The sequence below is a fragment of the Psammomys obesus genome, unplaced genomic scaffold (genome assembly GCF_907164565.1).
Source record: "Psammomys obesus unplaced genomic scaffold, mPsaObe1.curated_primary_1811, whole genome shotgun sequence".
NCBI lineage: Eukaryota > Metazoa > Chordata > Mammalia > Rodentia > Muridae > Psammomys > Psammomys obesus.
Genome location: NW_026596064.1, coordinates 12,552,270 through 12,565,787, shown reverse-complemented (window position 1 = coordinate 12,565,787; position 13,518 = coordinate 12,552,270). Strand labels below are relative to the sequence as shown.

Sequence of the window (13,518 nt, the reverse complement as noted above, 5' to 3'; positions counted from 1 at the left end):
ATAGATAGATAGATAGATAGATAGATAGATAGATAGATAGATAGATAGATAGAGATAGATGAAAAATTTAGCTAATGGCAGAATCCAATAGCCCAAAATTCAAACTAAACCAAACACAATAAACTACCCATTAAAAGCTGATTCAAAAGAGCCTCAAGAATCAGTGTTCTATAATTTTTTAAAGCCTAACTCTAATGAATATTTTTAAAAGACTAATTAAAAGAAAAATACCTGTGTTAAAAACAAATAGAAGATTTTGTCTCTACAAAGGACAGGATGTGAAGCGACCCTCAAGAGAAAGTTTTCTAAGCCTATCCGTCGTCTCTCCACGAAGTCTGGATCCATGTTGTCCGCAGAGAGTTTATGCCACACGAACTCTGCCTGGGTAAACAAAGCAAGCATTAGGAACAGGCTCAACCACAGCTAAGTATAGCTCTTACCCTGTCTTAGTGAGGATTACTACTGCTGTGAACAAGCGCCATAAGCAAAGCAACTTGGAGAGCAAAGAGTTTGTCTTGCACTTCTAAATCACTCCTCATCATCAGAGGAAGTCAAAACAGGAAATCAAGCATGAGGGAAACCTGGAGTCAGGAGCTGATGCAGAGGCCATGGAGGGGTGCTGCTTACTGGCTTGCTCCTCATGGCTTGCTCAGCCTGCTTTCTTATAGAACCAGGACCAGCAGCTCAGGGAGGGCACCACCCACATCTCTACCCCACAATCACTAATTAAAATGTCCCACAGGCTTACAGCTTGATCTTATAGAAACATTTCTCAGTTGAGGTTCCCTCCTGAGATTACCCTAGCTGTGTCAAATGAATATAAAACTAGGCAGCACATCCTCATGAAAGAAACTTCTCTTTACAACAGAAGGAGAAAACCACAATGGATTAAAATGCAGAGAACAAGTGACCCGGTGGTGCCTAAGGCCCAGGGACATCTAAAAAAAACAGAGAAACAGGGAAGGTGCTGTGAGATTGCACCTCCTGGGAATGACAGGGAAGCCTCACCTATGACCCTGACTGCCCAAACAAGACCAGAAGAAGGACAACACTAATACAGGCTAGCACAGAAAGCGAAATCTTATGGAGGCTCAACCCTAGATAAAGAACTGTGGGCAACTGAGGAATGCTAAAAATGGGAGAAACAGTTTTTCCCATGGAAGAGCCTAATTGTTATCCAGTACCAAACGGTCAGTCTTGAAATCATACACATACAGACTGAGCATGTTGTATTTACATATTTAGGAGCGCGTGTGCTGAGTCACACACACACACACACACACACACACACACACACACACACACACACGGGCGAGGCAGAGGCAGATCTCTGTGAGTTCGAGGCCAGCCTGGTCAACTGATCGAGTTCCAGGACAGTCAGGGCTACACAGAGACCCTGTCTCAGAAAAACAAACAAAAGCAAACAAATAAGTGACCGGGCTCCCGAGAGGCACTTGCCAACTCCACTGCTCCGCCTCACCCGCTTCTCAGGAAGAGGCGGCACAACAGCGTGCGGGTAGCACACCAGAAGGTAGTTCCTCAACAGCTCGAACTCGCTGTACCGCCTCCACAGTGAGTCTGTGAGGACGCTCTGCCCATCAGCGTGCTCCACTGACCTGAAAAGCAAGCAGAACAGTCTATTCTTAAAACCTCCTTCAAAAGCAGCCACACAGCACCAAAGTTTTCATGTCTTCTTATTTAATCTTACAACCCAGGGAACCTCACATTCCATCTACATAAAGACCAAACTACAGTTGGGAGAAAATCAGAGTAAAAGCAAGTATTTTAAGGATATTTTAAGGGACTAAAGATTTCTGCTGCCATCAAGAATACAGGGGTTTTGTTGTTGTTTTCAAGGTGGGTGTCTTGCTATCTGGTTCTGACTGGCCTGGAACTTCCTGTCTAGACCAGGCTGGCATGGAATTCAGAGACCCACCTGCTTCAGCCTCATTAAGTGCAAAGATAAAAGAATTCCTACCCTGGCCAGCTGAAGAAGCATTTGAAACATTAAGACCTTCTTGTTTCTCAATTAGTCACTTGACAGTAACTTATTCCCCTCTAAAAATTGCACATACAATCACAATATGCATTTATCCACTAGGACACAATGACAAAGAAGCAAAATCAGCCTTGAAAAGTCACTTGAAAAGTGTTTCTTTGGGCTGGAGTGATGGCTCAGTGGTTAAGAGCACTGGCTGCTCTTCCAGAGGTCCTAAGTTCAATTCCCAGCAACCACATGGTGGCTCACAGCCATCTATAATGAGATCTGGTGCCCTCTTCTGACATGCAGATGTACATGAAAACAGAACATTGCATGCATAATAAATAAATCTTTAAAAGAAATAAGAAGTGTCTCTGTCAGGTGCAGTGGGGCAGGGGCAGGCCTATAATCCCAGCACTCAAGGAGGCAGAGGCAGGCGGATCTCTGTGAGTTCAAGGCCAGTCTGGTCTACAAAGTGAGTCCAGGACAGCCAAGTCTATGTGAAGAAACACTGTCTCAAAAAAACCAAAGAGGGGAAAAAGTGTCTCCTTTTTTCTTTTTGTGTTTTTCAAGACAGGATTTTTCTGTGTAGCCTTGGTTGTCCCGGACTCCCTTTATAGAGCAGGCTGGCCTTGAACTCACAGAGATCCGCCTGCCTCTGCCTCCCAGAGTACTGGGATTAAAGGGGTGTGCCACCGAGCCTGCTTCATTATTATTGTCTTGAGACAGCTTTTACTATATAGCCCAGGCTGCCCTTAAACTCCTGATCTACCTGCTCCTAGTGCTGGTATTACAGGTGTGCACTACCAGGCCCTACATGTAAGTAGGAAATACACATACGGCTGGGCATGGTGGCACAGATGAAAACACAGGAGGTGGGTCTCTGTGAGTGCAGGCCAGCCTGGTTTACATAGCAAGTTCCAAGGCACCCAGGGCTGCATAGAGACCCCGCCTCAAAAACAACAAATAAAGAAAACAAATATATTAAGCTTACCACTAATCCTATTAATTACATATTACTAAAAGGAAAATACAATGAAATATAAAACACAAATGGCTCCCATTGTAAAAACTCATGAATATTAGATCATAGTTTAGAAAGACATTAATCTACATAGGGGCAACCAGAGAAGGTGGCTCAACAGTTATAAAAATACTTGATGCTCTCATGATGTCCTCTTCTGTTCTCTGTGTGTACTTACACTCATATGCATGTACAAGCAGAGACACATAAAAATAAAATCTTTAACAAATAAAAACTAAAGAAGAAAGGCATTTATCACCGACATCTAAAAATGACTTCAGTTCAGATTCCCCAACTTCAACTTGAAACAGTTCATTTTATCCTAACTTATAAGCAAATGTTATCATTGGCCTTGTCTTCCAAATTAGAAGAATCTAATAATGGCATGCTGCTTCCCAAGACACTGAAGCATTTCCTACATGTTCTGAAAGGCAAATTCCCATAATTTTATCTTGAAACAATGTCCCATCCCAAGAGCACACACCCCAAGCTTCTCAAGAAATTTAAAGTTATTCAACCTCACTCTATTGAGCTGTTAGCCCACAGGCAACAGCTACCAGAGAACCCGTTCCTCCTAAAGTGAAGCCCGTCCTAGCAACCCACCGTGTCTCAATGAGGTAAGCAGTGTACGTTTCTTGCATGTTCACAGCGTTTCTTCCAGTTCTCTTCTCTGCTTCTGAAACACTGATTTCTATTTTCTTCAACCAAAAATTATTTCCCGTCATCTGGACAAAAACAAATAGAACAATAAATGACCTTTACGATAGTACTTACAGATGAGGATAATGCAGAGTGAATATGATCAAAGGATACTATATTCATGCATGACAATATAACAAGTCCATTATTTTATGCGAATAATATATGGTAGTGAAAACAGTATTTGAAAGCCCATAGCCTGCTGGGTGCAGTGGCACAACCTTTAATCCCAGCACTCAGGGAGGCAGAGGCAGGCAGGCAGATCACTGTGAGTTCAAGGTCAGCCTGGTCTACAATGTGAGTCCAAGACAGTCAAGGCTACAGAGAGAAACCCTGTCTCAAAAAAAAGAAAAGAAAAAAAAAAAAAAAAAAAAAAAAAAAAAAAAAAAAAAAAAAAAAAAAGAAAAGAAAAGGCACAGCCACACTAATAAAACCCAGTACTGATAAATATTTCAAGATGGTTTGTGGGCTGGGACAATAGCTCAATGGGTAAAGTGCTTGCCATCAAGCACAGGCATCAAGACTTGAGTTTGGATCCCCAAGTCTCATGAAATAGCGGGATGAGGCAGCACATATCTGTAACTCCAGTGCTCCTTCTATGATCCAACAGGAAACAGTGACAGGAGAAATCCCAATAGCTCATGGGCCAACTAGCCTGACCTATGCAATAGAACTATCTCAAACCAGTAGGAGAGATGGCCACCTCCACACACATGCACCACACAAACAAATAGAAATATATTTTTTGATTAGTTATGGGTTATTAAATGACAACAGCAAGAGGCAACCTCTCTTTATCAACATACTGTAGTACATCACCTTCTTGAGGGGTATTTTAATAGGTACCAAACATTTAATCATTACAATTCTGACATTTCCTGTAAGCAACCAAGAATAAATCTATACAGGAATGTCCAAGAAAAAGCCTTTGGGGCTGGAGAGATGGCTCAGTGGTTAAGAGCACTGTCTACTCTTCCAGAAGTTCTGAGTTCAATTGCCAGCAACCACATGGTGGCTCACAACCATCTCTACTGGGATATGATTCCCTCTCTTCTGTCATGCAAGTGACCTACAGATAGAATACTCATATATATAAAATAAATAAATAATTCTTTTAAAAAAAGTCTTTAGATGGGGTGCAGCTAAGTGGTAGAACCCTGCCTACTAAGGGTGAGGCTCCAAGTTCAAGTCTCATCACAATAAAAGCAAAATCTTTAGGCTGTATTACAAACAGGATTCTGGGAAGACTATCCAGTAGATTATCAAGTGCCAAATATCTGCTAACCCATCTAGACAATAAATGCGCAGATTCTGTCTATAAGAATACTTGCAGGGGTTGGAAATTTGGCTCATCGGTGGAACCCTTGTCTAGCAAGCACAAGGCTCTGGGTTCCACCCTGTCTTAGGGTTACTACTGCTGTGATGTCAAAACGCATGTTGAGGAGGAAAAGGTTTATTTTGCTTACACTTCCATATCAGTTCATCAAAGACAGTCAGGTTAGGAACTCAAACAGGGAAGAAACACGGAGGCAGGAGCTGATGAAGAGGCCATAGAGAATTACTGGCTTGCTCCCCATGGCTTGCTCAGTCTGCTTTCTCATGGAACTCAGGACCACAGCTCAGGGATGGTGCCATCCACAAGAGACTGGACCCTCTCACATCAATCACTAAGAAAATGCCCTACAGGTTTGCCTACAGCCCAATCCTCTGGTGGCATTTCCTCAACTGAAGTTTCTTTCTTCTGAAATAACTGTAGCTTGCTTCAAATTCAAAACTAGCAATCACATAACCTCAACTAAAAAAAAAAAAAAAAAAAAAAAAAAAGAAGCTACAAAACAAACAAAATCTTCACAATGTGTTAGAGATAGAGAGATGGCTCAGTGGTTAAGAGCATTGTCTGCTCTTCCAAAGGACCCAGGTTCAATTCCCAACATTCACATGGCAGCTTACCAACTGTCTGTAATTCTAGTTCCAAGGGATTCTGACACTCTAATACAATAATCCACATAAAATAAATTACATATATTACACAATGCCAGGCGGTAATGGTACATACCTTTAATCCCAGCATTCAAGAGGCAAAGGCAGGCAGATCTCTGCGTTTAATGTCAGCCTGGTAGACAGAGTGAGTTCTAAGACAGCTAGGATTACACAGAGAAACTCTGTCTGGGATAAAAAGAAAAAAAGGGGAGGGGGAGGGGGAGGGAGAGAAAATGCCCTATAGCCAGACACTATGGAGGCAATTTTCTCAATTGAGGCTCCTTCCTCTCTGATGTCTCTAGCTTGTATCAAGATGGCACAGGACTAGCAGTTACCTTGGTCATGGTGTATCATCACTGCAGTAGAAAAATAACTAAGACAACAAGGAACCATCACAGAACTGAAAATGTTAAAAAAGAAGACAGAGTATCTCAGAACGTTAAAGGCATGCTGGCTCATGTCTCTAAGTACAACACTCTAGCCTGGTACTAGGGAGGCATTTTCTAGGGAGGACTGCCATAATTTCTAGGCCTGCTGGGCTAGAGTGAGACCCTTCTCCAACAAACACTTAAATATAAATTTACCATATGACTGGCAATTACATATCTGTTAAGTCTACTCAAGGGAACATTTACCTAAAGTCTTAATAGCTAAAACCAAAACAACCACATTGTCCATTAAACAGTGAATAAATGAAGTACGAAATTGCCAAAAATCAAGTATTATTCAGTAAGAAAAAGAAATGCATACTACAACAAGGAGTAACCTCAAAAATATTCTAATTATGTAATAAAAGACCCCCCCCCCACAAATAAGGACCATTAAACAGGCTCAAGGCTTCAAGAAATCTGCTGCCCATGGAATTCCAGAAAGCCAATAACCACCACATACCGTGGAACCTAGAGGTCACAGAAACAATTTGACTTATCACCCAAGGTTTGGAAAACAACTTCCCCAAAACATGACTTTACCACCTACTACTCCCTGCTCTGACTCACAACTACAAACACTTATGCTCAGACCCTGAATGGCATGTTCTCCTGCACCCTTGGTATGGAGATGCCAAGCTCCCAGATCAATAAAAGTCTGCTCTTGTTTGAGGGCAAACTGAAGACGTTATTCTTACATGGAAGACTCAAGCACAGCAGTTATCCACGCTACTGAGAACGAGGGTAGGAAGGAGGATGGTCAAACGCCAAAGCCGAGCAGGGAACTTGGGGGATGACAGTCGTGTTCTAAAACTAGATTGTGAAGAAGGATGTACAACTCTGTAATTTACTTTAAAAAATTATTGAACTGTACATTTACAATGGTTGGATTTTTCAGTATACAAATTACGCCTTTTTTTAATTTATTATTTAGCCTTTATTAATTACACCTTATTCATTTTGTATCCCCCCATAAACCGCTCCCTCCTCCCCTCACCCCCCAAATTACGCCTTTCTTAACATTTGCGTGTATGTGGGGGTGCACATGCCATAGTGCATATGTAGCATGTGCAGAGGTCAGAGGGCAACTTGCAGGAATCAATTCTCCTTTCTATTCTGTTCCCAGGATCATCCTCAGGTAAGCACCTTGACAGCTAAGCCATCTCACTCCCTCACGAATTACACCCGGAAAATAATGATTTTAAAAAAGAAAAAGAAATTTCCAGGAAGCAATACTACCAAGTAAATTACACAGAGTTAAATAAGGAGTAAGACATGTCCCCACAAAATTACACAAAGAAAAAGGGCAGATAGTTGGGATGGTGGTACACACCTGCAATCCCAGGGAGGGAGGCTGAGAAAAATCAGCAGTGTAAGGCAAGCTTGGCTATCCCAACACGCGCACGCACACACGCGCACACGCACACTCAAACATCATATCCCAAATTTTAAACTATGCATCCAGACAAACATGGAATACACACAAGAGCCACCTTGCCATTTCTGCTAAAGTGCATCCGATCATCACACACTGAGGAAAATTCTACAAACATTAGGGTTACAAAAGTAAAAGCCAAATGTTTTTTCTTTGGTTTTGTTTCAGTTTTCCGAGACAGAAAAACTGTGTTGGCTGTCCTGGACTCTCTTTGTAGACCAGGCTGGCCTTGAACTCACATCGATCCACCTGCCTCTGCACAGTGATCTACCTGTTTCTGCTTCCCCAAGTGCTGGGATTACAGGCATGCCAAGTGATTTTTGCAGACTAGTGGACCTCTGTTCTGAAGAACACTACTGATGCAACTGGCAAAAAGCATGCAGCTGACAACTGCACAGTCTGTGCTCAGCAATGTCACTCCCTGATGGTTCGGGCTGTACTGTGGTCACATAGGATACTGTCCTTGTCCTGAGATATTGGAGAAGAGATGAAGTAACAGCATGCTGGCAACCTGATCTCACTGTTTCTAGAAAAAGCCCTTCACGTTCCGCTTGCTTTATGGTTTGGATATGCAATGTCCCCCAGGCTGTTGTGTTGGATAGTCCCTGCTGGAAGAGTAACTCTGGGAGCCTGTTAAGACCCTGTAGGGGGCATGAGGTCACTGGGGCGTGACTCTGAAGTGCCTGGATGGGAGGTGGAGAGCCTCCTTCACATGCTCCAGCAGGATGGACCAGCACTTAGGCACACCAGGGAGCCGAGACCAATCCTCAAGTTGTTTCTGTCAGGTGTTTGGTCACAATGACACAGGACAAATTATAAATCTGAGACTTCAAAACACAAAGGGTTTCCTGAGACAAAGTCTCACTCTGATTCAAGCCGGTCATGAGGAGGTCCAGGCTGGCTTTGAACTACAGACATAAGCCACCACACTCTAAATCAAAACAAATTTTAAATGGTCAAACATAAATTTTGTTTTAGGAAAGAAAAACAAAATACAACCTCCAAGTCATTGCAGAAGATAAAACAACATCTCATTTAGTCTGTTAGGACAAGACCCTAGACAGAATCCCAAGTTAGAAAGCATAAAGTGTGACAGAATAAAATTAAAAATAAAGGCAATTGGGTTGGAGAGAAGGCTCAGAGGTTAAGAACACTGGCTGCTCTTCCAAATGGTCCTGAGTTCAATTCCCAGCAACCACATGGTGGTTCACAATAATGAGATCTGGTGCCCTCTTCTGAAGTGCAGGCGTACATGCAGACAGAACACTGTATACATAATAAATAAATCTTTTTTAAAAAAAGCAGTTAAGGAACACAAATACTTCAGACTCCCTGTGTGTGGTGGTTTGGATAAGACTGGACCTCATCTATTTGGTTCCTAGTTGGTGGAACTATTTGGAAAGATTCATTAACTGGTGGCTTTGTTGGAGGAGGGGGCCTGGGACTGGCTTTGAGGATTCAAAAGCTGATGACACTCCCAGTATCTCTCTCTTTGCCTGGTGCATTTGGTTCAAGATTAGCTCTCAGCTACTGCTCCAGTTCCTCGCCTATCTGCCTGCTACTGCCATGCTCCCTGCCATGATGGTCTAACTCTAACCCTACAACTGTGAGCCGCCAAATTAAATGCTTTCTTTCATAAGCTGCCTTGGTCATGGTGCTTTGTCACAATTGAAAACTAAGACATTATCATAAATAACACATAAAATTATACAAGGCATACAATGGTAAACATAGACGATAACAAAAACAAGGCAAATTAGAAAAGATCAGCATATAGCCTCAGGCCCAACAGACATCTGATAGGAGGAAAAAATAAGTCTGTAAGAGAGCTTTGGATCAATAACTACCAACTACCAGATAACTACCAATTTCCCAAAAAATTCTACCAGAAATTCCCTGTATAACTTCAAGCAGTGATTTAACATGTCTACCTCAGTTTCCTCATTGTACAACAGAAACAGAACCTACAATGTTGTGTTCCCCAAACTTAAAAAATTATAAGCTCTCCTCCCCCAATGTAATGATATTAAAAGTAAGGCCTGGAGGAGCTGGGCGGCAGTGGCACACTCCTGTGATCCTGATGCTTGGGAGGTAGAGCCAGGTGGATCTCTATGAGTTCAAAGCCAGCCTGGTCTATAGATGAGTTCCAGGACAGCCAGGACTATATAGAGAAACCCTCTCTCGAAAATAAAACCAAGAAAATAAAATAAATACAGTAAGGCCCAAGGCTGGAGAGATGGCTCATCCATTAAGAATGTCTTCTTGACCAGCGTTTTGTTCCCAACACCTGTGTTGAGTGATCCCTAACTGCCTTTTAACTCCAACTCCAGGAGCTCTTCTGGCCTTCACCGGCAGACACATGGGACAATTCACAAAGACACATACATGTGTTATGCCAGGTTCACAGGACCCTCAGAGACCACCAGGAGACGACTCGATGCAATTGCAAGAGAGCTTTATTACGAGAGCGATCGAACTCGGGACCCAAGTCTCACTGGCGCAGCAGTAGAGAAGTGGGACCCCGAGCTCTGAGTGAACAGGATTTTTAAAGGGAAAGTCTGTGAGCAGGGGGTTTCCATGGCAGCAAGCAGGGGGGCACAAGCCTTGGCGTTACAGAATTGGGTGAAGTTTAGCAGGGCGGGGTGACCTTTTCTGAGGCACATAATCACAATGGCTAAGGCATATAATCACAATGGCTATTTTTCTAAACCATATCTGAAACATTGGGGAGAATTTTTCCACCCGATTCTCAACCGATTCCCATTGATTATTGCCAGGGAGTTTGTCTCTATTTTCTATGAAGCATTTATTCTGTTATATTTCCTGGAGGCTGTTGCTAGGAAAGTTAACTTTATTTTCTGCCAGGTGTACATTCTGTGATATTTCCTGGTACCTGAATTCAGTTCCCAGTCAAGATCTTTATTTCAAAATGGAGTTATATTCAGGCTATCTTAAGCTCTTCACATGAAAATAAATGTTTCTAGATTAACTACTTTATCTGTATGAACATTTTGCCTTTATGGATGTGTGTGAACCACATACATGCCTGGTGTCTGAGGAGGTCAGATTAGGGGTCTAATCTCCTAGGGTGGGGTTACAAGTAGTACTGAGTCTTCATGTAGGTGCTGGGAACTGAACCCAGGTCCTCTGCAAGAGTAGTAAACACTCCTAACTGTTGAGCCAACTCTCTAACACCTAAAAACAAAACAAAACAAAAAAATAAACAAACAAAAAACCTGTTTGTTGGTTTTGTTTTCGAGACAGGATTTCTCTGTGTTGCCCTGGCTCTCCTGGCACACAATCTGTAGCCTTGAACTCAGGGATCCACCTGCCTCTGCCTCCTAAGTGCTGGGATTAAAGGCATGTGTTTTGGTTTTAGACCAGACCCCAGAGAGTTCCTTTCTGGTTCCCATTGCGTGAGGACCTCTGAAAGGCAGCCTACAATGATCCCACAAGTAGGCCTCTACCTGGAGCTCAAACTGCCACTGCCTTGATACTGGCCTTCCCAGACTCCGGGACCATGAGGAACACATTTCTGTTGACTAGTAGCAACCAAGGCTGGCATGTGGTTACAGCAGCTCACACAGACTAATACTGAGCCTACCTCACAATGATCTTGGAAATACTTAAGGAACTAAGTATGCAGAGTTTTCCACACTGCCTAACACACTCGGGAAGAAAGCAGGTCAGTGTGGCGGAGAGGGAAAGTTCACCGGGGCTTACTCACTGAGGACACAGCCTAGAGCACAGGTAAAGGTGTCCACTGACCAACAGGCGGCGCCACTTTCACTTCTTCAAGAACTGGAAACACTGCATGAGGGAGTTCCCAGCACACGGTCTGCAAGCCTCAGGTTTGTGAGTGCAAAACACGGGGCCACGTCCACAGACAGGACAGGAAATTTAATCATGCACCTGCAAGATCTGAGCCATGACATCAGCCAGGACTGCCCAGAACAAGGAAAGACCCTGTTGAGTACGATCTGGGAGAGTGTGGTTCTGAAAACACAGGTTTCTTCATCCCAGATCCTGAATGCACTTTCTCCCTCCAAGGTCTCTTGGTGGACTGGCAGCAAAGGAGGGAGGAGGAAGTGCCAGCGTAACCAAGACCAGTGCTGTGCAGCCAAGACCAGAGACAACCCATCAAACCAGAGCTGTCTTCATAACAATCTAGGGATTTTGTGACTTGGCTTCATTTGCTTTTTTGTTTGTTTTGTATTTGTTTTTTTTTTTTTTGGGGGGGGGTGACTGTAGTTTAGTATTATACATTAATGTTTCACTTATTCACACATAAAATGGTCTGCAAGGACTTTCCTTATTCATCTGAAGGCCACGCGAGGTTTTATTTTTTCAGAATGGCGGGATGGGGGTTCTGTAGACAACCATAACACAATGTTGAAAAGACAGAAACTATGAGACTAAGGAAGACCAGGTGCCTTAACACATACCCGGTTTCCTTCTGTTGCTGAAAGTAGGCTAACAGCAGAGCATGAGGTAGACAAGAAGTCAGATGGTCACTGACCGTCCTGAGATGAAAGCACACAAGAGAAACAAATTACTAAGCAGAGCCTGACAACCACTGCCAAATGCTTATTCCTATATACAGGATGTTGCAAAGCCTGCTGCTTGGCGAAATATTTGTGGTAAGATTTTTTTTTTTTTTTTTTAAATTATTAAGGTCACACTAGAGATGACTCAGTAGCTAAGAACACTTGCTGCTCTTCCAGAGGAGCTAAGTTCCATTCCCAGAACCTACGGGCACATGTATCAGGCAGCTCACAGCAACCTGCAACTCCAGCTCCAGGAGGATCTGACACCCCCTCCTCAGACACCTGCATTCATATGAACGTACCTCCACACAGACACACATCCATAAAACATACACATACACAAATCTTCCTAAAATGTAAAAAAGATCTTTTGTAAGAGCTATTACAGTGAAAGCTGGACATGGCAGTCAACCTTTAATCCCAGCACTCAGGAGGTAGGGCAGGTGGATCCATGAGTTCAAGGCCAGCCTCATCTAAAGAGTAAGCTCTGGGTTTCGGGGAGAGAACTTGGGTCATCAGGGCCGCAGCGAGCACTTTTGCCCCCTGAATCACTTCACGAGCCACTCTAGTTTGCTTGCTTTGATTAAACACTGGCCAAAAAAACTTAGAGATCAAAGGGTTTGTGTGGCTTCTACTTCCACATCACAGTCCATTGCTGAGGGAGTCAGGGCAGGAACTCAGGACAAGGCCATGGAAGAATACTGCTTACTGGTTTGCTCTCTCTTGGCTTTTTCAGTTTGCTTTTTTATACAACCCTCAGCTAACTGTCCAGGGATGGCACCACCCAGCGTGGGCTAAGCTATCAGCTAGCAAACAAGAAAACGCCTCACAGACTTTCCCACGGGCCAATGTGACTGAGGCAATTCCTCAATTGAGATTCCCTTTTCCCAAGTGATTCCAGTTTGTGTCAGGGTGACAAAAACTAACCAGCATGCCAGCCTAGTTAGTTACTTCCTGACTTCAAAGAACCAGACTGTGGATAATAGGACGAGGAATACAGAACAACGCATATACATCTCAGCTTTGCAGGAACTCTTTCGTTGTTGCTGCTGCTGTTGTTTGTTCTGCTTTGAAACAAGATCTCTCTGTATAGCCCTGGCTGTTCTGGAACTCACCATGTAGACCAGACTGGCCTTGAACTTACAACAGAAATATGCCTGCCTCTGCCTCCAAGCACTTAGATTAAAGGCATATGTGATCACCAGCAGCTCCAATTTTGCAGCAAGTCTTTTGCTTTTCCCACAAAAAGTGAAGTTTACCTGCTCTTTACCCGCCTGCCAACTGAGGTCAATGTGCTAGTCCTATGCACACGCATCTCATGTATATGTATTGTATATAGTATGTATGTGTTTTTGTACTGAGATATTTTTGCTGTGCTGTTTAAACATAAAGAATTATGGACTAGGCATGGTAGTGAATGGTTT

General features: G+C 43.1%; 1 protein-coding gene across 1 annotated transcript in view; it reads right to left on the bottom strand.

Annotated features, from left to right (window-relative positions):
• The window catches only part of Snx4 (sorting nexin 4), a 54,098-nt gene that overhangs the window by 33,624 nt on the left and 6,956 nt on the right, over window positions 1–13,518 (bottom strand). Inside the window, exons 2-4 of the mRNA XM_055625078.1 lie at window positions 3,609–3,730; window positions 1,481–1,616; window positions 232–381 (exon numbers count right to left, since the gene is read on the bottom strand). Coding sequence (XP_055481053.1) covers window positions 232–381; window positions 1,481–1,616; window positions 3,609–3,730 — 408 coding nt within the window. The remainder of the gene's footprint in view (window positions 1–231; window positions 382–1,480; window positions 1,617–3,608; window positions 3,731–13,518) is intronic.